The sequence below is a fragment of the Narcine bancroftii genome, chromosome 11 (assembly GCF_036971445.1).
Source record: "Narcine bancroftii isolate sNarBan1 chromosome 11, sNarBan1.hap1, whole genome shotgun sequence".
NCBI classification, from domain to species: Eukaryota; Metazoa; Chordata; class Chondrichthyes; order Torpediniformes; family Narcinidae; genus Narcine; species Narcine bancroftii.
In genome coordinates, this window is record NC_091479.1 from 75,227,960 (window position 1) to 75,251,250 (window position 23,291).

The 23,291-nt window shown below is 39.7% G+C and overlaps 1 protein-coding gene across 8 annotated transcripts in view; it reads left to right on the forward strand.

The window, feature by feature from the left end:
* nup50 (nucleoporin 50) overlaps positions 1 to 23,291 on the forward strand; it is a 77,270-nt gene that overhangs the window by 7,057 nt on the left and 46,922 nt on the right. For 7 of the 8 annotated variants that reach the window (XR_011346596.1, XM_069903458.1, XM_069903462.1 and 4 more), the window contains exons 3-5: positions 4,700 to 4,783; positions 19,217 to 19,400; positions 21,098 to 21,727. Coding sequence is in view for 7 of the 8 variants with exons in the window: in XM_069903458.1 (XP_069759559.1) it covers positions 4,700 to 4,783; positions 19,217 to 19,400; positions 21,098 to 21,727 (898 nt within the window). In the remaining variant the exon portion in view is untranslated. The remainder of the gene's footprint in view (positions 1 to 4,699; positions 4,784 to 19,216; positions 19,401 to 21,097; positions 21,728 to 23,291) is intronic. The other variant, XM_069903460.1, reaches the window with a different exon arrangement.

Sequence of the window (23,291 nt, forward strand, 5' to 3'; positions counted from 1 at the left end):
TGCCTCGCTTTGGCAGTTGGGACCAGTCCAGGCGTTGATAAGTATAATTGGGAAGGGCTTGCATATTGTAGTATGAATTCAGCTTTAGATTTAGTAATAAAGCCTTGTATAAACTGAACTGCTCTTGGTGTGTGTGTGTCTATTTTCTTTCGGTAGCTCAAACACTGTGACCAATTTCAAACGAACAAAATGAGAGGTATAAGTTTACCCAAGACAAGCAGTCAGAAATAATTTTAATGAAGTGATGTATTTACTCACACACGACCATATTTGTGCATAATTATAAGAAGTAATAATAAGACTGATAGAAAAAAATTTTGGAGACTGATCATTTAGTTGAGGATAGAGTGATAATACAGTGAGATGTAAACAAAGAGTATAGGAAAGCGCCTGAATTTAGACAATACTCTAAATTAAATATGCTTTTCTTTTATGCAAGTGTTCATGAAGTGTGCTGAGGTGGAGGGAGCATTACAGAAATGGATTGTTTAAGCATGTAATATGGAATAAAACCAATTGAAATACCAAGACATTGACATTCAACATTGTCAGGACTTGCTGATGTCAAGCAACATCAGCTGAATACTGCAGTGTTAATTATGGCTAAAGTTCAATAAATAAACATGTTCTAATTTTAAAAATTGAAAAACAAATAATTTATTTTATCACAAAGTTTGTTAAAAGTTGAAACCTGTTTGATCCAGTAACTGTTTTCTCTGAAGATTGTGAATAATTTTATTAGCCTCCATTAATTGACTTCAAAATCCCACTCAAGGATATTTAGAAGTTTACAAATGAAGACAGCAGCATCCTGCAAAGACATAGACCTATCACCATTCTTCCTTTTTGGAGCTGACTTGAATGGCACAAGCTGAGTGCCAAGAGCAAGCCACCTATGTGTGATGTAATGAATTGGTTTTTTTTAAAACAAGTTTCCTGCATGTACTTTTCCATTAAGGAAGCATTTTTTTAAATGTTGATGAATTTGATAATGTTTTGATTGTAAAAATACAGCATCATAAAGTGGAAAATAGCATTAGTGTTTTTTAGTAATAGAAAAACAAAGTATAACAATTAAGAAGTCTGTCAGGCTGCCCTTATAGTCCATCTGTTAGAAATAAAACTGCATAATTTGTTTATAATGGACTGCAGATATACACCGCTTTACGAAGGTAGAGCGTTCCTGAGAAACTTTGTAAACCAAAAATTTGTAAAGCGAAGACCTATTGACTACTATTGGAGACAATTTTCATAAAAGCAAACACTCATAATGTCTTTGTAAAAGTGAACACTGGTTTCTTTATACAAGCAAATTTTCGTAAAGCGAGTATTCGTAAAGCGGGGTTTACCTTTAGCAGATACAAAGTGCAATGGGTTGATCTGAAACAACTTGCCAAGAATGGGCAGGTGGATGGCTAACTTGTTTTATATTTTCCTTATTTAGGAGGGTTAAGGTGAAATTTAGATGTGTTCACCCTAAACCTTTTTATGACCTTCAGTTTCCCCTGTACTAAGGAAATATTTACAATAAAATTTTAATGGGGGAATGGTAATGATGGGGATACTCTGAGACCTTTTATATACTTGATTGGCTAAATAATTATTACCTATCTTGTAAGAAAACCCAAGGAAAATCTTTCTCTAAATTGTCTGTGGGCTTCATTTAATTTTTTTAATTAAATTTAGACATACAGCACAGTAACAGGCCTTTGTGACCCATGATTCTGTGCTGCCCAATTTACACCCAATTAACCTATGCCCCTGGTACATTTTAAACAGTGGGAGGAAACCAGAGCCCCCTTGGAAAATCCATGAGGAGAATGTACAAACTCCTTGTATTTGGCGCCGAATTCTAACCCCTGTCCCGATTGCTGGTGTTGTAAAGGCATTTCACTAACTGCTACGTCAGCTGTGTTGCTTAAAGATTACATCAAGTTTAAGCATAATTTAGTAAGCAGATGATTCATCAGGTCTTTGTTTTCCCTTTATGCAGGCAGGTCTTGCAACTTTAATCTATATCAAATGCAGAATAAAAATTGCACAATGTTTGTTAATACGTTGTTTCTTAATCGGTCTTTTGTTATCTTTTAAATTAGTTATTTTGATGTAATATATCAAGAATTAATATGATATCAAGATTGAAAACAATTTTCAGGATTATATTTCAAACTTAATCCTGAAAAACAACTCAAAAGTTTTGCGGTGACACATCTCTATTCTCTGTTGTTTCTTTTAACTGGTTTTATCCTTTCCATAGTAGTGCACTTATTCATTCTCCTATTAATTCTTCTTTTGAGAACCTTTGAGTGTCAAAAGTTTGATCACTGGGCCATCTCTGCTCAACATTTAAGAATTTTTATTTATATGGCAATTTGCATAACCTCATATGTCCTTGCTTTTCAATGACTTTCTGTGACTACAGTTGAATAAACTTCCATTACTTAATGGAAAACATAAGAAACTGCAGATGCTGGAATCTTGAGCAATTAATGAGATGCCAGAGGGACTAAGCAGGTCAAGCAGTATCCATGGAGAGAAATGGATGGTCATTGTCTTGGGTCAAGACCTTTTATGTGAGACTAAAGTGAGAAGGGAAATGGCAGCAGAGAAAGGAGGGAGTGGGAGACAGGGAGGGACCAGGAAATAAGTGGGGAAGACTGATCAAAGAGGAGAGCATGGAGAGGGTGCTGAGTGTTGGGAACAGGGAAAAGACAGAAACAGTGGAACCAGATGAGGGTGGGTGTTGTATGAAATTGGAAAATTCAGCATTAATGCTGTTTGGTTTTTTTATTTACTGAAGGATAATCATATCACAACTTATTTTCCTAACTGAAGTTTGACTAATTGATCGATAATTTTGCACAACAGGCAGTCCCTGGGTTAAAAACATCCAATTTACAAACTGACAAGCTGGTCGGAAGTAGAATGCCATCAACTTCTGGTTTGAGCATGGTTGAGTCAACATCACAAGAGTATGCTACGTGATGGTCTTTTTGACCCACATTTTTTAGTTTGCAACATTAAAGTTTTGTTGTTGTTTTGCAAGACTAGTTTAAAATATTTGAAATATAGGTGTTGAGTTGTGGAATAGAGAGAGTTAAGTGGCTGGGTTGAAAGTTATTGCTGTCCCTGCTGTGATCAGGCTCCCTGCACTATCTCACAGCACGCTACCATACACTGATGAGAATCTGTTTTCTTTAAATCTCTGCTTTGATGTGGCAGACCAATGAGTTTCCAAACCACTGAACAATGCATTAGGTTTAGGAGTAAATTATGTGGGACAAATATTTTTTTAAATAAATGATGTTCACTTATTACCAATAAATATCAGTTTTATGTATCCCTTTTATAGCATTATAGTATAACATTAAAGTGCATTGTAATAATGCTTTGAACATTGCGGGTTTTCGTAACACTGAACTTGCTTGGAACACATTAACTGTGTTGTACTCTTATTTCATCTGGTTCACTAGTAAACCAACAGTTTGATGACTCTTTACTACCTCCTTGAGTTAAAGGCAGCTAGAAATGAACAGATGCTTCTTTGCAGCTGATTCCACCTCGAAGTTTCATGTGGCAAAAATAGAGTTCTGACTCCAGAACCAGGTCCATCCTCCAACAGTAGCCATGTTCTCCTCCATCATCTGTATTATTATGTTTAAGATATTGTAGTATATTTGGAAGTGTTTTACTTGGATAGAAAGGTAAAATATATACTCTGTGCTATATACTAAGATAAACATTTGACTAATGCTAAATAAGGACCGTATGTACTTGTTCTGACTTAAATACAAACAAGACAGACCTAGGCAATGGAACTTGTTTTTAACCCAGTGACTGCCTGAATTGCAGTATTATGTGAGACTACTTCAAGAATCACATCATTTTGGAAGATATTTAATACATCCATTAGTTCCACTGGGAACTCTGGGAAGCAAACTCCACTTTAACCGCTGCAGGTCTTGTATACTCTCAGGTTATCCCCAAATTCTGTAAGGAAATACTTGTGGGGTAGATTGTACAAATGAAGCAGCCAGTTTATACAAAGTAATATTAGAATAGCATAATAATCTGCTTCAGTGGTTCACTTTGAGGAAAGAATTGGCCAGGTTATTGCTGAAAGCTTACCTATAATGTTCACCTGGATCAGATTCTCAAATCTGTGGAGTGGGGCTGGCTTTCTTCCTTGATTTGAGTTTTTGTCAGCTATCTTATTCACAATATTGGGTAATGCAAATTATATTTATAATAATTGTATGACAGTAATTGCATTATGTATTTCACTGCTAAACTGGTAACTTCCTTGAGTGAAATACAAGTAGCATTTGAATTTGCTGATTGCGGTTGGCAGATCTCTTTTTGGCATGATGTACCATAATGTAAAGCTCTTCAGGAGATCATTTGTAACATTCTCTTCAATCAGAGTTGCAGGCAAATGAGGTATCAAAATATCTTACAAATTATAAATGAGACCTAGACCTCATTTATGGAGAAAGCAGTGCTTTGAGGGGAAAAGACAAATTTTCTTTGGATAAATGTTGGAGTCTCTTGCATCCACCTGAATTATTAGCTGCAGTATCAAACTGCAATGAGCCACATTGATATTTTATTGCAATTTAAAAATTAAGCTTTTCCAGCAAAATCAGGATGTTGAATTACTAGTTAATAATGTTTTATTATAGAATACTTTGCTTTTTAGGCAGGAACCTTCTCAGTGGCAAGTGAAGATGTGCTGAAAAACAGAGCTATCAAAAAAGCAAAACGCAGGAACAACCTCGCTGAGGCAAGTCACATAATAGAACTTTTAATTACATCTGTTGATGGGGCTTTGTTCCTCCTGAAGCTTATTAAGTGTCATTGCAACACTGTCAGCTAGGACTTGTTCCCAGAATTCAGAGCACAATTTTAGAAAATCCCATTGTTCAAGGATCAGGCAAACTATCACCAACTGAATTATAATCTTTGTTTCTATTAGCATGTGTGTATGTACCCAGATGAAAATGTTTTGTGGATTACCTGTGGTTATAGTGTTAGTGTTCAGAATAATGTCTATAAAAATTAAAAAAATATTTTCTTTTTAATCATAATTTTATGAAATTATGGGGATTTAATTTGGTGTAAGATAATTGGACTTGGAGCTATAGTGAAAGAATGCATGTGTGACTTTCAAAAGTTTTATGTCTGGTCCATAGAGATGAGTTGCTGGACTTCTCTATGGTCTAGGATATTTTGAACGCTATTTTTGATGCTATTTTTTTAATTGCAAGTCGACATATACAGGTGCTCCCCTACTTAACGATGGTCCGACTTAAATTTTTTTTGAAGTTACAATGGTATAATAGCATGACTGTTGTTATTTACTTTCATGTAATACATGAAAGTAAGGTAATCACAAGCATCATTGATTTTTCCAATAAATGTTGATGATTCCTCTAAGGAAACTTCTTTGTAGCCTCCTTGGTCAATCACTTTTAATTTGGTTGGAAAGTTTGCAGGGACTGATACAGCACTGTCAGAGGGAGAAGGCACAGCACTGTCCGGGAAAAGCAGGGCAGTGGGATCAGTGTTGGGAATGATGAAGTGCTGTGGGGAGAGATCAGGGCAGTGTGGGGACTGATACAGCACTGTTGGTGTTAAACAAGGTATATCCATATTCTTTTTTAACTTATGATGGAGTTGCCAGAATGCAACCGCATTGTAAGTTGAGGAGCAACTGTAGTTGTCTTGTGACAATCTTAGTTCTGTTTTTCTCAGTTATTTTGAGTTCTCAATTTTTTATTATGACCAGTCTCCCAATTAGATGCATTTGGTTTTTTAAGTGTGAAAAGATTAATGAACCTTATTATTAGGATATTAATGCAGCAAGATTAGATTTATTACAAAGATCAGAGGAAAATAAGATGCTACTCATCTTTCTACAGTTGCTGTTCCGTGGGGTATCCATCCATACGAGTAACCCAAGCTTGATTTTCAAATGTCTTTGTTCTGGCTACCTCCCTGGCCATCCAGAAATGCAGGGCTGTAAAGGGACTTCCTGTCAAATATTTAAGATGCAGGGTTGTCTTTAGTTGCTGGAAGAAAACTTTAGACTTTTGAAAATCCAGGATCAAAAATCTTTGGCTCCATTTTTATGACCGTTGCACACTGCAGATGATTCAATGCTAAATCCAGGAAAATATTTGGCTTTCTAGTAATAAGTACAACGTTTGCATTTGAAACAGTTTCAATTTAGGAAGCCATTGATCAGTTTTAGAACATGAGATCTGCTTGGATATAAAATTTAACTGTCACCCAACCTGAACCCAACTTGCTACATAGCCTGGTATTGTTGGGTAGCCAATCCAAAAAGAAGGGAAGTGAAATCTGTTGCCAGTCTGAATCAGATCTTGTGTGGAATATTGTAATTCTTTCAGCATTTTGTTGTCCGTTGTCAATACACAGTTAGTGAATACAACCAAATTGCTGTTGTCAGATCCATTTCAAAATTAAACTCATTTACAATGTGAGCCTTTCAGAGATAATGTTAGAACAACATTTTAAAAAATCTTCATGATTTCACTAATTATATCTAGTTTATATTTCAATTTCTATTTTCTTTTGGCAATTTCTGCTGTACTGCTTTGATCAGTTAACTTGGAGTTGTGCAATTCAGTTAAGTTCAACAAGCTACTTAACTTCCCAATAGGCAATTTCTGCCCTTGTAGTAATTACTGGGAAGCACTGGTTCCTATGAACTAAATTAAAATCAGAGGAGGGTTTTTGGATGTTGTTATCTAAATTTAATGTGCATTGAAGCCGTACACTAAGAATTAGGATCTGCTTCTTGTGGTACCTGTACTTTAGTGACTATTTGTGGGTAGGTAATCCTGTCACATTATGCATTACTGAGCATTGGTCCATTTATTCATAAAGCCCCAAGCCATCCTGAACTGAGTTCCAATAGTTGGGCCCCCCTAGGGCTTGGGTCAAATGATAGTTTTATTGTCATATGCACTGTACAAAGTATATTTGCACCAAATTCTTGCTGCATCCAAACAATTACTTCATGAAAAAAAACTACAATAGTTTACCTTACTTTAAAAAGAGACAATAAATACATAAGATAGGTGATATATTAACAGCTGTCATAGTGCCAGAGGAAAAAAAATAACTGGTATTACAGTAGTACTGACAAGTCATTTTTATGTTGAATTAGTTTACATATTAGTGTAAACAAGAGAGACTGCAAATGCTGGAAAACTGGAGAAACACAAAACTCAGTGAATCAGGCAACATCCATGGAAGGGAAAAGATCATCGATATGTGGGCCAAAACCCTTCATCAGCAATGGCAAGAAATGAGCATATGCCTGATGAAACGGTAGGGAAAGGGAGCAAAGGTTGGTAGGTGAGTACAGGTGGGAGAGGGAAGAAGTGGAAACAATGTCAGAAGCTCAGAGGTAATAGGAAGAAGAGACAGAGGGCTGAGGAAGATGCCCTCTGATAGGAGAAAGGAATGGAAGGAGCTGGAGAAAGAAAATCAGGATTTTGCCAGTAAAAGGAGGAGGAAGAATAGGTCCAGAGAGAAAGAAAAGCTTGAGTCTGTGGGTGGGGTGGTGCATTTTCAGAAAAAAGAGAGGTTAACTGAAGTTGGTTGATTTTTATGCAATCTATTTGGAGAGTTCCAAGATGGAATACAAGGTGCTGTTCCTTCAATTTGTGTGTGGCCTCAACCATACATGTTGGAATGGGAAGTTGACTTAAAGTGACTGGGAAATCCTAGATGTTGCAGAGGATGATGAGGAGGTACAAGAGCCTGATAGCTGTTGGGGGTGGGGGAATGAACTGTTCTTGAACTTGGATGTACTGGTTTTCAGCTTCTGCACCTTCTTTCTGAAGGGAGCAGGACATTATGGCCAGGGTGATGGAGCTCTTTAATGACATTAGTTGCCTTCCTGAGGCAGAACCTCACATAGGGTTCTTCAATGCATGGGTAGTTGGAGACTGATGAACTTAGTAATGTTTGCCTCCTGAGTTCATAGGCACACAAAGTACCTAACCAGCTGTGATGGCATCAGTCAGTCACTTACTACTGGGGCCCTCTAGAAGTTTGATAGAGTATTCAATGCCATGCCAAATCTCCTCAGATTATCTTAGAAAGTTAAGGTGCTGATGACCCTTCTTCAGCATTAGCTTGATATGCTGGGTCTGATTATATAAACTCCAAGGAACTAACCCTTTCCTCCTCCTTTCAATCAATGCAGACAATTGAGTGGTCCCTCAGCTTTTCCTTCCTAAAATCAATGAACTCCTTGGTCTTGATGATATTGAAAACAAGAATGTTCTTGGAAAACCCAACCATATTCTCGATCCCCATCTGCATTCTGATTCATAATTTCCTTTTATTTGACCAACAAAGGTGGTATTGCTATTGAACACTTGGTGATCAAGTGCCATCCATTCTATCTGCCAAGGGAGTTTCCGGCCATCATCCTGGTTGCAACATACATTCTGCCCAGGCAGGCACTGTAATCAGCAGCCATGTGATAGCACCCCCTGATGACTTCCCAATGAAGGGGACTCAACCAGGCCAGCCTGAAGAAATCTCTGACAAACTACCATCAACATATCACCTGCACAACCAGAAGCACCAACATTCTTGGCCACTGATACACCTTCATGAAGGACACCAAATTGCCCTCCCACACCCGCACCTTGGCAAGTCTGATTAACTGGCTATCCTTCTATTCCTGGTGTACAAGCAGAGACTGAGGACTACAACACTAGTAGGGAAGGTATGGTCAAGGGAGGCAGAGGAACTCCTGCAGGATTGCTTTGAATTGGTGGACTAGACCAGATTCAAAGTTATGATGGTTCAAATCTGTACTTTCAATTTCCAATGTGTTCCCATGCTTGTGATATGCGGCATGCTACTCTCGCATGATTCTGGACAATGACAGCATTGTGTGAGTAGCGTAGAGCACACTCCCTCATGATGCTGACTCAACTACGCTCGCAGTTGCTGTATTGAACATTTAATTATAAAAATTTAAATGCCTGTAAATTCTGAGAGTGGACCTTATTTCAAGGTACAAAAATATGGAAGAATAGATTTCAGTTATCTTAATGTAGCATCCAATTTTTAGAATTGTCAGCAGTAAAAGTTGGTGTAGCCAGATTGCAGTCACGACTGAAATATGAATGAACAAATTAATAAAAAAAATAGCTGGGGGTGGAGGGTGCCTGCGTACAACAATCCACAGATATTTAAACACATGGATTGTTTACTCTTATTTAGCATGTAAACAAAATGTCATTAATTCTTGAAAGCAAATTTTCAGAAAATCTTGATTGATTGATTTACGTTTACATAATTCAGAAGTATTCTTTGTTCGGATTTCTACCGAGAAAGTATTTTACTTAGAATAATACAGTACAATGATATCTGCTGACCATGATGCTAATTCAAATTAATCCCATCTGTTTGCACATTGTCTACATCCCTCCATTATCTGCCTGTTTTTGTGCCTGTCTAAATGCCGCTTAAACATTGCTATCAAATCTGCTTCCATCATCTCCCCTGAATGCACATTCAATGCACCACATACTTCATGTTTTTTTTAAAATGTTTCTGAATCTCCTTTAAACTCCCCCTTCTTTCCCCCCCCCCCTTAAATCTATACCCTCTCGTATTTTACATTTCCATCTTGGGAAACAGTGCCTGTACTGTGTTGTATGTGTCAGATTGTCATTGAAATCAATGGTCTGACTTTCTAATTGAAATAATGGTGAGGCTAATTAATGCCAAATAACCTGTTTGGAACTGAAAAATAATTTTTTTCAATTGTGGCTTATTCTTCAAGCTCACTTGAAAATGCAGAATTTAAAAAAAAAATTCTCTCAGTACATTTCAAATCTAAAATTTATTCCTGTGTAAAATTTCCAGGTGTCATCTCTGAATGTTCTGCTTGAAGGCACTCTTTGTTATTTATTGTGTTCTCATGTACCCTATGGATGAGGACAGATACATTTTGTGGAAGACTAACAAAAGCATCATCCTTTTGCTAGAGACTAAATCTACAGCATGATGTATCAAGCACCACAATAATCACAAAACTAATTTGAAGGGTTATGCATCTGTTAAAAATTTTTAATGTACTCTATTGCAAATATAGTTTTGTTCTCATTGTTTCAATTTAATTGTTTAAAATGGCATTTTATTCATATTGTAAATTTGAATGTCTGATATTCTGAATTTTGTGTGGTTCCATGAGCATATGTGATTACTTGGATTGTAAAGGAAGAAAGATTATTTCAAGCCTATCTACTTCACCATGATTAATTTCTACAATAATATCATGGTCAAATTAATTTAAATCTTGTCACAAAATACCTAGAAGAGTGGGAAGGGTTCTTTGAGCAGGCTATCCATCATTCATATACCCATATAAAGAGCAATTTCACAGAGAGTAGGATCATTTAGCACTAAGTTAGGGCAGTAGCATGATTGCACTTTCATGGGGTTCAGTCACGAGCCTGATGGCTGGAGATGAATTTTTTTAAAAAGCCTGTTGATGTGTGTTTTCACACTCTTAAATCTTTTCCCTGATGGTGTGATGGATCCTTCAATACATTGGCTGCCTTTCCTAGGCAGCAGGCGATGTTGCTGTAGTCCATGGAAGGGAGGGAAGTTTGTGTTTTGCTCTAAGTTGCATTCACTACCTTCTGGTTCGATGTCCTTGTTGGATTGCTTAAGTATCTCTTGTTGGTTGAACCTTGCTTAAAACATGCTTAAATTATGCATGGATTTAGAATTAAATTTGAAAGCAACTAAACTGTGGAAGTAAAGGGAGAAGTTAAGTTCTGATGAGCAATACTAACTGGCATTATAAAACTGAATTGCCATCTCATTTAACAGTTCTGCAAAATCGTGGAATGCATTTTCACCATTTAGCTAGAAAATCAATGGTGAAAACAGCCATAAGATTGTACTCTTGAATATCTTGATTCCTTTCTGTTTGTCTCCATCTTTGGTGTTTTTTATGTTTGCTTCAAGTTTTGATGAGAAGGTGATCTTTACCATTATTGATTATTGGGCCATCAGTCTAAGCTTGGATCTTGTCCAAATCCTGCTGAGATAATGCCATATTTGGATTAATTTGAGCTGCAAATAATACCACTCAATGCTCTCTTTTGCTCAGAAGGTTAAGATGATTAAGGCTCAGACACTGCCTTGACAAATAGTGTAAGACTGCATGATTAGCCTTCAACAACCAGAGACATCTTTTTTATGTGCCATTTATGACTCAAGTCTTAAGAGGGTTTTGCAGTTTGATGCCACAACTAAATTCAGCTCTTGTTTGTATGGATCAAAACCCAAATTAATTCTGGAGCTATGTATCCTTGATCTCCATTGAATGTTGATGAGAGGATTGATGCAGTGTGAGCAGTGGAAGAAATACAGCCACCACAATGAGGGTCGTTAATGACTTTTTATTCAAATTCAGCACGCCCCTATAAGGGCAGCATGAGCTCAGTCACCTGGTGCATGGTGACATCTTAATCGCTGCCTAGGGTGCACGCTGAAAGGGATGCTGGAGTTGGAGTGAAACCTGATGACGCAATTTCCCCATGGCTGCCCCGCCACATGGCAATACAAGCAGGGCCAGTTAGCCGTGAGGATGTGAGGCCGCTACACAACCCCCACCCCCGCAGAACTGGCTACGCTCCCTGTTGCTTTGGTGGCTGGCCCCGGCACTTGGGCGCGGCCATCTGGACTGGCTGTGATAAGTCCAGATGGGTCACCTTCAGGCAGTCCACTGTAAAAAGTTTCTCTCTTTCCCCCCCAGCATCACAGAGCAATGTGTCCAGGCTTCTGGGCACCCGGCCATCCTTGAGTTTGAGGCCCTAGGTGGCGGTCCACAAGACCTGCGTCTCCGCATCGTTCCTCTGTGCCTGAGCCAGTTGCTCATAATCCAGGCCGGGTGCGAGAGTGTTGATGGCTGGACAGGAGAGCGCATCCGCCACTACATTGTCCTTGCTGGCCCTGTGTCAGATGTCAGTCGTGAACTCAGACACATACGAAAGGTGGCGCTGTTGTCTGGTGGACCACAGATCCTTGGCCATCGCCAGTGCTTGAGTGAGAGGTTTGTGATCTGTGAAGGCTGTGAACGGCCTGCCCTCGAGGAAGTAGTGGAAATGGCAGATGGCCAAATAATGTGCCAGGAGCTCCCGGTCAAAGGCACTGTAATTGAGCTCTGGCGGGCGCAGCTGCTTTCTTGCTGAAAAGGCCAGTGGGCACTATTGTCCATCGAGCCACTGTTCCAGGACCCCCCCCCCCCACTGCCATAGCTGAGGCGTCCACGGAGAGCACCGTGTGCGCCTCCGGCCACTGGTGCACCAGCAGCGTGGCACTGGCTAGATCCTCCTTTGTTGCGATGAAAGCCCTGTCCACCTCCTCTGACCATGATAAAGTATTTTCTTTAGTGGCCATGAGTGCGAACAATGGGTGCATAGTGCGCATGGCTCCGGGGATGAAACGATGGTAAAAGTTCACCATCCCCGCAAACTTGGAGGCCTTTCAGGGTGGAGGGGTTGGGGAATTGTTAAACAGCTGCTACCTTCTCCGGCGCCAGCACAGCCCCAGCGGTGAAATGGTGTGCCCCAGGAACTGGAGGGACTCCTTGCCGAACTGACATTTGGCCACGTTGACCGTGAGGCCGAAGCCCGCCAGCTGGGCAAAGAGTGTGCGGAGGTGGGCTTTGTGTTTGTCGTGGTTGCGACTGGCAATGAGAATATCGTGCAGGTAAATGAACACAAAATCCAGATCTTTTCCAACCACGTCCATGAGGCGCTGGAATCTTTGGGCCGCATTCTTTCGACCAAAGGGTTTACGCATGAATTCGAGGCCGAAAGGGGTGATAATGGCTGTCTTACCCATGTCATCTGGATGCACCGGGATCTGATGGTATTCCCGTACGAGGTCCACTTTGGAGAAGACCCGTGCGCCGTGGAGGTTGGCGGAGAAGTCCTGTATGAGGGGCACCGGGTATCTGGCGAGGGTGGTTGTGTCATTCAACCAATGGTAGTCCCCACATGGTCTCCAGCCCCCGGATGATTTCAGGACCATATGGAGTGGCGATGCCCGAGCGCTGGACGATTCCCAGTTTCTGGAGCCTGGAGAACTCCTTTGCCTGCTGGAACTTCTCAGGCAGCAGCCGTCTGGGTCTAGCATGCAGCGAGGGGCCTTGTCTGGTGATGTGATGGAAGACCCCGTGCTGGGGCAGGGTGGCGTTGAATTGTGGCTCTAAGATGGCGGGGAATTTGTGGAGGATCTCGTTCAACTCGTCCCTGGCAGTGGCTATGGTGGCGATTTCAGGCCTGTGGGCTTCTGTGTCCATTCGAGTGGAGTAGAACATTTGGGCATTGACCAGCCTTTTGCCCTTCATGTCAACCAGTAGGCGATGAGCTCTGAGGAAGTCGGCCCCTAACAGCGCGGTGCCCACGGAGGCTAGGCTGAACCTCCAGTGGAACTTTTTCCTCATCTGGATCTGTGCCCTGCTGGTGCCGTAGGTCCTGATGGTGGAGCCGTTGGCCGCCCACAGGGTTGGACCTTGAGATCGGGTGCGAGTCTCTAATGCTGTGGGGGTGGGGGTGGGGGGGGGAGGGAGGACGCTGAGGTCAGACCCTGTGTCCACCAGGAATCGGCGGCCGGTGGATCTGTCCGTCACATGAAGGAGGCTGTTTGTGTGGCCAGCTGTTGCAGCCATTAACAACAGCTGGCCTGGTCATTTCCCTGAAACCCACAGGGCTGGCGGCACTTACGGGCATGTGTTCCCCAGCGCTGGTGGAAGAAAAACCAGGTCGACTGGCTCTCCTCTGGCTTGGTCTTGGCTGGCTCCTGGTCATGCCACCTGGTTGAGGGCTGCCTTGTTCTCCCTCTTCGTGCGCCAGAGGGCATCCGCACGGGCTGCTGCTCTCCTCGGGTTTGAGAAGACTTCATCTGTGAGGAGCAGCTGGATGTCCTCCGGCATCTGTTCCAGGAATATCTAGCAGAAGAGAAAACTAGGTTTGTGGTTTTCCACTAGGGCCAGCATTTCATCCATCAGCGCCGATGGAGTATGGTCCCCAATCCCATCTAGGTGAAGGAGCCTGGAAGCCCATTGCTGGGGAGTTAGCTTGAAAGTTCCAAGCAGCAGGTCTTTGAGGGGGGTATACTTGCCCATAGCCAGGGGGTGGTGGATGACGTTGTCCACCCTCACTGCCGTATCTTGGTCCAGAGTGCTCATGACATGATAGAACATCGTGGCATCTGATGTTGCGGATTTGAAATTGTGCTTCCTCCTGCCCGAACCACGTTCTTGGTCAGTGGGTCCAAAAGGGGGGAAGTTTGATGGAGACAACGTTAACCTCTGCTGAATCCATGGTGTTTTGAGTCCAGAAAAATGTCTGGGCTCATTGGGGTCACCACTGTGGCGGTGTGAGCAGTGGAAGAAACACAGCCACCACGTTGAGGGTCATTAATGACTTTTTATTCAAATTCAGCACGCCCCTATAAGGGCAGCATGAGCTCAGTCACCTGGTGCATTATGACATCATAATCGCTGCCCAGGGTGCACGCTGGAAGGGATGCTGGAGCCAGAGAAACCTCTGACGATGCCATTTCCCCATGGCTGCCCCGCCACATGGCAATACAAGCAGGGCCGGTTCGCCATGAGGATGTGCGCCGTCACAGCGGCTTTTTTTTGTTTTGCAGCTGTTATATGCGTCATTTTCTTGGAGCAAGTGGGGTGAGGCATTTTGGTAGGTCAAACTTGAAGTCAGAGTAAATGGTAGGCTACATAACATTGTGGAAAAACAGGAAGACCTTAGGGTCCAAATCAATAGATATCTTAAAGTCGCCATACAGGTTGATGAGACAGGGGTGGCCAAACATCAGATGTTTGAGAGCCGCAAATGAAAAAAATATTACATAGACGTTTTTACACTCTTGCATGCACATTTTGTTACAAAAATCTTATATAAATATTAAGAATTACATGTATGTAATATTCATGTATTTAGTTTTTAAACTGCTAATTTGTATTAGTTTCAGTGATCAAAATGTATACATAGCATATATACTTGTGTAATAGTCTAATTTTGTGCACCAATTTTTTCTACTTTTGACCACTAAGTATTTGTGTCGTTTGAGGCGTTGGGAGCTCAGATGGGCGGGCGGCCTGGACCAGGTGGTAAGTCTGCAGTCAGGAAGTTGGGTGTCCGGGACTGGGTGGTAAATCCACAGTCAGGGCATCGAGAACTTGGATGGGCGAGTGGCCATGGCCAAAACTGGGGTAGACTTTTACATGGTGCTGACTATTACATGTGTATATATGTAACAAATATTTTCAATCACTAAGACTCTCATTGTGAGTACTGGCTAGTATAATTCCTGTCTCAGCCAACGTATTTCCGTGAGCCACACGCTATCTGTAAAAGAGCCACACGTGGCCTATGGTATGCTGGATTCATTAATTGGGGGACTGAGTTCAGGAGTCATGATATAATGTTGCAGCTCTATAAATATCTGGTGAGATCACACTTAGAATATTGTGTTCAGTTCTGGTCACCTCATTATAGGAAAGGTGTGGAAGCTATGGAGAGGGTGCTGATGAGATTTACTAGGATGTTGCCTGGATGGGAAAATGTGTCTTGTGAGGCAAATTTAGCAGATGTTGGACTTTTCTCTTTGGAGTGAAGAAGGATGAGAGGTGACTTCATAGAGGTCTACAAGATTCTGAGCAACATAGATAAGATAGATAGCCAGTGCCTTTTTCTTAGTGTGGGAGTAGTGAGCATCAAAGGACATCTGTACAAAGTGAAGGGAGGAAAGTTTAGGGAAGACGTCATGGGAAAAAAAAATTATATACGCATAGAGTTGTGGGTGCCTGGAATACATTGCCAGGAGTGGTGGTAGAGGCTGGAACAATAGGGGCATTTAAGAGATTCTTGGACTGGAACATGGATGAAAGAAAAATAGTGTGGTTTTACATAGGAACATAGAAAGTAGGAACAGGAGTAGGCCAAAAATGGCCCATCGAGCCTGCTCCGCCATTCAATACGATCATGGCTGATCTAATTTATGACCTAACTCCACCTACCTGCCTTCTCCCCATATCCCCTAATTCCTCTATCATGTAAAAATTTATCTAACCGAATTTTAAATATGTTTAATGAGGCAGCCTCAACCACTTCCCTGGTTAGAGAATTCCAAACATTCACTACTCTCTGGGAAAAACTATTTTTCCTCATTTCTGTCCTAAATCTACTCCCCCAAATCTTGAGACTGTGTCCTCTCGTTTTAGTTTCCACGGCCAGCTCAAAAAACCTTCCTACATCTATCCTATCCATACCCTTCATAATCCTATATGTTTCTATAAGATCTCCTCTCATTCTTCTGAACTCGAGCGAATACAATCCTAGACGATTTAATCTTTCATCATAAGTCAACCCCTTCATCCCAGGGATCAACCTAGTAAACCTCCTCTGGACTGTCTCCAAAGCCAGTATATCCTTTCTCAAATATGGAGACCAGAACTGGATACAGTACTCCAGGTGCGGTCTCACCAGTACCTTATACAGTTGCAACATTACCTCCCTACTCCTGAATTCAATTCCTCTAGCAATGGCCAACATTCCATTTGCCTTCTTAATAACCTGCTGCACCTGCAACCTAACTTTTTGCGATTCATGCACAAGCACTCCCAAGTCCCTCTGCACAACAGCATGCTGTAGTTTTTCACCCTTTAAATAATATTCAGCTTTTATTTTTCTTGCCAAAGTGGATAACCTCATACTTACTAACATTGTACTCCATCTGCCAGACTTTTGCCCACTCATCCAGCTTAACTATATCCCTCTGCAGACTCTCCACATCCTCATTACAATTTGCTCTTCCACTCAATTCAGTGTCATCCGCAAACTTGGCTACACCACATTTTGTCCCCTCCTCCAAGTCATCAATATAAATGATGAACAGTTGTGGGGCTAACTCTGACCAACCTGAAAAACTCCCATTTATCCCGACTCTCTGTCTCCTGTCAGACAACCAATTTTCAATCCAGGCCAATATACTTCCCCGGACTCCACTTTCCTGTAACTTACCGAGAAGTCTCTTGTGCGGCACCTTATTAAACGCTTTCTGGAAATCCAAATATACAACATCAACCTGTTCTCCTCTATCCACCGCACCCATTATATCCTCAAAGAATCCTAACAAGTTTGTCAAACAAGTCTTCCCTTTCTAAAACCATGCTGCGTCTGCCTGATTGAACCCTTACGTTCCAAAAGTTTCACTATTTCATCTTTAATGACGACTTCAAGCATTTTTCCAACTACAGACGTCAAGCTAATTGGCCGATAATTTCCAGTATTCTGCCTACATCCCTTCTTAAAAAGTGGCGTGACGTTTGCTGTCTTCCAGTCTGCCGGGACCTGCCCAGAATCCAAGGAATTTTGGTATATGACCACCAATGCATCAACTATAACTTCTGCCATTTCCTTCAAAACCCTTGGATGCATATCATCAGGACCAGGTGATTTGTCTGGCTTTCGTCCCATTAGTTGCTCCATCACTACTTCCTTTGTAACAACTATTTTATCAAAGCCCTCACCAACATTCGCATCCTTAACTCCGCACTTGGGCATGCTGGATGTATCTTCCACCGTGAAGACTGACACAAAATATTTGTTTAATGCCTCGGCCATTTCCTCATTTTTTGCTACCAGTTTTCCTTTCTCATACTCCAAGGGTCCTATGTTAACTCTGGCCATCCTCTTGCGTTTTATATATTTTAAAAATTTTTTGCTTTCTGTTTTTATATTTTGTGCCAATTTACTTTCATAATCCTTTTTCCCATTTCTTATTACCCGCTTTGTAACCCCTTGTTGTCTCTTAAAGTTTTCCCATTCACCTTGAGCCTTACAAGGGAGGGTTTAGTTTTTTTTTGGTAGGTCTATGTGGGTTGGAACAACGTCATGGGCGGAAGGGCCTGTACTGTGCTGTTATGTTCTATGTTTTAGAGGATGGAAATTTTATGGAGCTTTCCTAACCAGTTTAATTGTCCAGCCATTATCATTCACAATTGAAGAAAATGTTCAGAGATTGGGATTGTTTATCTCTGTTCACAATGTGCTACTTTTGCTGTTTGGAATTGATGGTCTTTTGTAGTTTTGCTAGATATTCACCATTAATTAGTTAAATCTGGTGCTTCCATGCTTCCCTGGCAGTGAATCAGAATTGATCCCCCAGTTGAATGGCAGTGGTGTGATGTCTCAATGAGATTACAACTGATGATAAAATATGCTGATACTACCACTGTTGGCCCACAGTATCTCACTGTTGTTCAGTTTTGAGTTTCAGGATCTCTTATTTGGATTTGTCCTATTCAGCACTTTTACAGCTTGTATTTTTAATCTCTACTCTTGGCTGTTCTGTTTTCCCTCTGGGCTACTTGAGCTCTCAATTTAGGACATTATAAATTGAAGCTTGAAATTCAATAATTTGCAAGTCTATATTACTGATATAACAAAGGCTTACTAAAATTTCGTGCACTTTTAGAAGATTGCCATTAATTTGTGCATATGTTAAACATCTTTGTCACTTGAATTAGTTGCATATTTTCAGGGTTGAAATATTTGAAGGAATAAAATTTGAACAATGAATAAAGGATCTTATGATTCCTTCAGTAACTGGTGTGTGGTGCAGTAAATAGCTGCATCATAGCTCCAGTAATCCAAGTTTGAGTTCAAGTCCTTGGAATTTGCATGTTCTCCCTTCTGATCATATGGGTTTCCTCTTGCATTCTAAAGATGTGCTGTTTGGTAGGTTAGGTGACTGCTGTAAATTAGAATCTAGTCTGGATGATAGAATCTGGGAAATATCCCGAGAATATGGGGAGAGAAAAATGGGATTAGTGTAATTAAGTGCTTGATTCTTAGCACAGACTCATTGGGCCAAAGGGCCTGTTTTGTGTTGTATGACTAATATTTCAGTACATTTTAATGTACAAGGTGGTTTTAAATCACCATTGTAGAAAAGGGGTATAGAAATGGCCCATTCACCTTGAGCCTTACAAGACCATTTGATATGATGATTTCACATTCTGCACTAAATATGAACATTAATAAGTTGCCAGTGAATCTTGTATTCTTCTTTGAAAAGTATGCTAATCAATTTTATTTTCAAAATATTTCAGTCTGAAGGAGGTGGAATTTTCAAAGGGTTTTCCGGTCTTGCATCACCGACTGGAAATGCTGGATTTGGAGGATTTGGCAATGGTTCTGGTTTCAAGCCTTTACACGGGTTGTCCAATGGAAGTAATTCATCGTCGTCTTCAAAGACTTTGCACAGTAGTGCTGCAGATGTCAATAAACCTGTGGGTAAGTAGATTCAAATATCATAACTTCTGCATTTATTAATTTGATTTTGTGTGTTCTTGTTGAACAGTTTTTTCTCCCTCCTGTGTACCCACTACAATGATAGGATCTTGTACACAAAAGAATGTAATTTCACATGTGCCAGATCCTTGAGCTGTCCAATCAATCCTGCTCTTGCTCTTTCTACTCAGCCCTGAAAATTCTAACTTTAAACAATTTATCATTTCATATTGAACATGTTTCTACTGACATTTCAGGCAATCACCCCATTACATAGTTTTCTATACGCTTAAATATTTTTAAATTTCCGCAGTGGAAACTATTTCTTCCCATCATAACCTTTCATAAACTTGTACACTTCTATTAAGTCTCGCATTAATATTTTCAAGATGAATCTAACTTCTGTATTTTCACTCTAATATAAATATTTGTCTTCATACAACACCTTTCCTGATCTCTGGAGAAAACACATAGTGGCCTTTGTCAGCAAATTGCTTTGAATTGTAGACGCCATTGTAATATTTGGTAGCTGATTTGCAGGGGGCCATCTTATGGGCTAAGCAGAGTTCAAACATTGAGGATTATGTTGCTCAAATGACTTCTCCATTTCCACTTAATGAATATATTTTGGACAAATCTATCACATGGAAGCTGACCGTTGAATTAATTGGTTTGTGACTAGGTCTAGTGTGAGCATATGGTTCAGAGAGTGTATCTAATGTATTCTCTTATCAATTCAATCCCTTTCCATTTGTTCATTTGTGAGGACTGGAACAAATCTATGCCCTCAAAATCCCGTCAAACAGTTTATTTTTAAATTCAATGTAGTAACCATATGTTCTCATATCTTTAGCCTTTTTAAAGGAAATATTTAATTTTAAAGTTTTATATGTATTTGCAGTAACCTAATAAATCTGCATTGTGCCTCAAAGTTTTGGTTGAGTTTGAACAGCATTAAATCCCTGTATTTTCAGCATTCCATATGTTGCACGTCTTGTGATTCTGCGCCTTCTTTGAATACATTTTCTTTTAAAAAGCTTTATCAGTCTGAGATGCTGCAAAGGCTGTGTGCTCTTTTTCAAGCTTCTGTTCGGAAGATTATTGTTGTTATTTTTTTTCACCTCACTCTCTGATAATTAACTCTTTCAACTATTGGCCTATTTTCCCCATGGAACTCTGAATGCATCTCTTTGGATGTCTTTTTTTAAAAATCTGAATATACTGCTACTTTGGAATCTTGTTAAACTTTTGTCATGTTTGAGGCCCTGTACATTCTGATTTTATGCAATATCTGAAATGCCTTTAACTGATCTATGTTGTGCTTGGATTCCTGTTAAATTAAGTTCTTTTATATAATTTAAGCCACTACTTGAATGCAATACAACCAAGAATCCTAAAAATATTTTGAAAGTGTCTTAAAGTAGTTCAACAAATCTGGAATCTTGTGTTTCTTGCCATGTGTTTTGAAGAATAGAAAATGTAAGACTGTATTTTGAATTCATCTGGTATTTGAGGCACTTTGGGCTTGTTTTAGCATATGCTATACTTGTACATGAAAAATGCTATCCCAGCTGTATTTTTAGATGGGCTCCTGCTGTCTGAGGTATTCTTCACCTATCTTTGAAGACTGCTGAGAACTCCAAACAATTTAATAGGTTTTGTTTTGCTGAACTTAATTAAACATTTATTCCATTTCTTAGGTTCTTTTCTATCTAATGGTCCTCCACCAAACTCCTTGGCAAAAGATGAAATGGGTACGAAAACAAATGGTGTTAATCAGATTGACTCTGGGGATAAAATGGGCTCGAATGAGTACAACAGACAACTAGCAGCACTGAACTGTTCAGTCCGAGACTGGATCACCAAACATGTCAATGAGAATCCACTCTGTGATTTGACCCCAATTTTCAGAGACTACGAGAAGCATTTGACAAGCATTGAACAGAAATATGGTAGCAGTTCTGACAGTGGCTCGGAGAGTGACACAAGCAGCAAGAGGCCAGAAATGCAATCTGTTAACACATTTGGTGTTGGCAAAACACCACAGGGAACAACCCCATCATCTTTAAACTCATCTGTCAAAAACAAGGATATTATTCTAGTCACTTCAGAAAAAAAATCTGAGACTGCACTGGGAAATAATGGGAATATCAACTTGCTCTTTGGGAAAAAAATGGAAAACTCTCCGTTAGTTGGCATTTCTTTCGGTGGTGGAACTTCAGGCTCATTATTTGGAAAAGATCTGAACCAGGAGAAGACTGTTGCTCCAACATTTTCCTTCACAGCATCTGTAGAAAAAACAGAAGAAATAAAAGGTAGTGAGCATAAAGGTATGGGTACTGAATAATTATATAAAATATAGTTTATTATATTTAACCTCAAATTAATAGTATTACTGCAAAATAGAATCTTTGATACTAGCCGTAATGGAGAAGATTCACCATTTTTTCCCAACTTCCCATGGACAATGTAAATTAACAAATTTATTTTTCAATATTTTAATTAACATTTGAAATTTCACATCCAAAATACAGAATACATATGGATATACGTTAAAATTCAAAAAGATACATTGCGCTTAAATAATATCATTTCATCCAAGGTACTCCATATTTTAATCAAACGGATTATATTGTATTGATATTATTTTATAAAAAATGAAAATCTAAACCCACTACCAAGAAAGAAGCTTTTTGGCCAAAAAAAAGCATAATTCTTATCAGAGAGATGAATTACCTCATTAGTACCTTCATAACAAATCAGTGATTAAAAGTACAGTATAACTCCAATTATCCAAAATGTTCTGGACTAGGCCTATGTAAGATGAACATTTTTTTGAAGAACTAGCAACAGCAAATCACTTGTAACATTGTTTAAACAACAACAAGGGAAGGCTTTTTAAGCATTAAAATAATGTTTAAATCTCACTTTTAAAAAATGCTGGTCACCACTGATGACTGACACCTTCCCCAGTGAGGTTTCTGCTCCTGCTTGATAGCCTGAAGTTCCTGCTCCTCCCCAGGAGCCTGAGGTCCCCAGTCAGTTTGGCTCCAGAAAAAAAAATTGGATAAATGAGAATTTCTGATTTGTTTCGGATATCCTCATTTAATGGAAATTTAAATTTTTTTTGAATAAATGAGGATTTCAGAGAATCTGATTTTTGGATAATCGGAGTTGTACTATAATTCAAAAAGGTTCACTGCGGTGTTTGAAATTTTAAATTCAAATCAGAAATTGAGCATCTAATTTTCCCTTAAGTTTAAACATGACATGGTGCCACATAACCATTAGGTGGGATAATGTTCCTGCATCTGAGCAACACCGTCCACCTAGCCATAAGAGAAATAAAAGCTAATGCATGTAGCTCAGATGCTGTTAAAGTTATGTCACTCTCCAACAATACCAAATTAAGCAGTTAAAGGATTTGGTTTAAAATTCCATGATTGATGCAACTTTTAAAGAATGATATAGATTGGGCATTAAATGTTTTAAAGATTTGTTCGTGGAGGGGAGTCTCGCTTCTTTTGAACAACTTTCAATTAAATACAGTCTACCAAACACTCAATTTTTTCATTATCTTTCATTCTTTTTTTTCTTTTTGCAATCTTTTTATTATAGTAAAACCCCTTATACTAATCTAATGAAGAAGAGAAAACAAAAACTGGAAAGCCTTCAGTCAGTGTTCATCAAACATAAGAAGGCTAGTCCTCATCCAAAAGAGAAACTTAATGGTATCCAGGAAGGGACAATAAATCAAAGAAAACATTAGAAATTATAACACAAAAATATTGTATGAATGGGCATCAAGTTTCTTCAAATTTAACAGAGGGATCAAATGTAGCACTTCTAATTATCTCTAAGTTCAAACAGGCCATGGTTTGAGAAAACCATTGA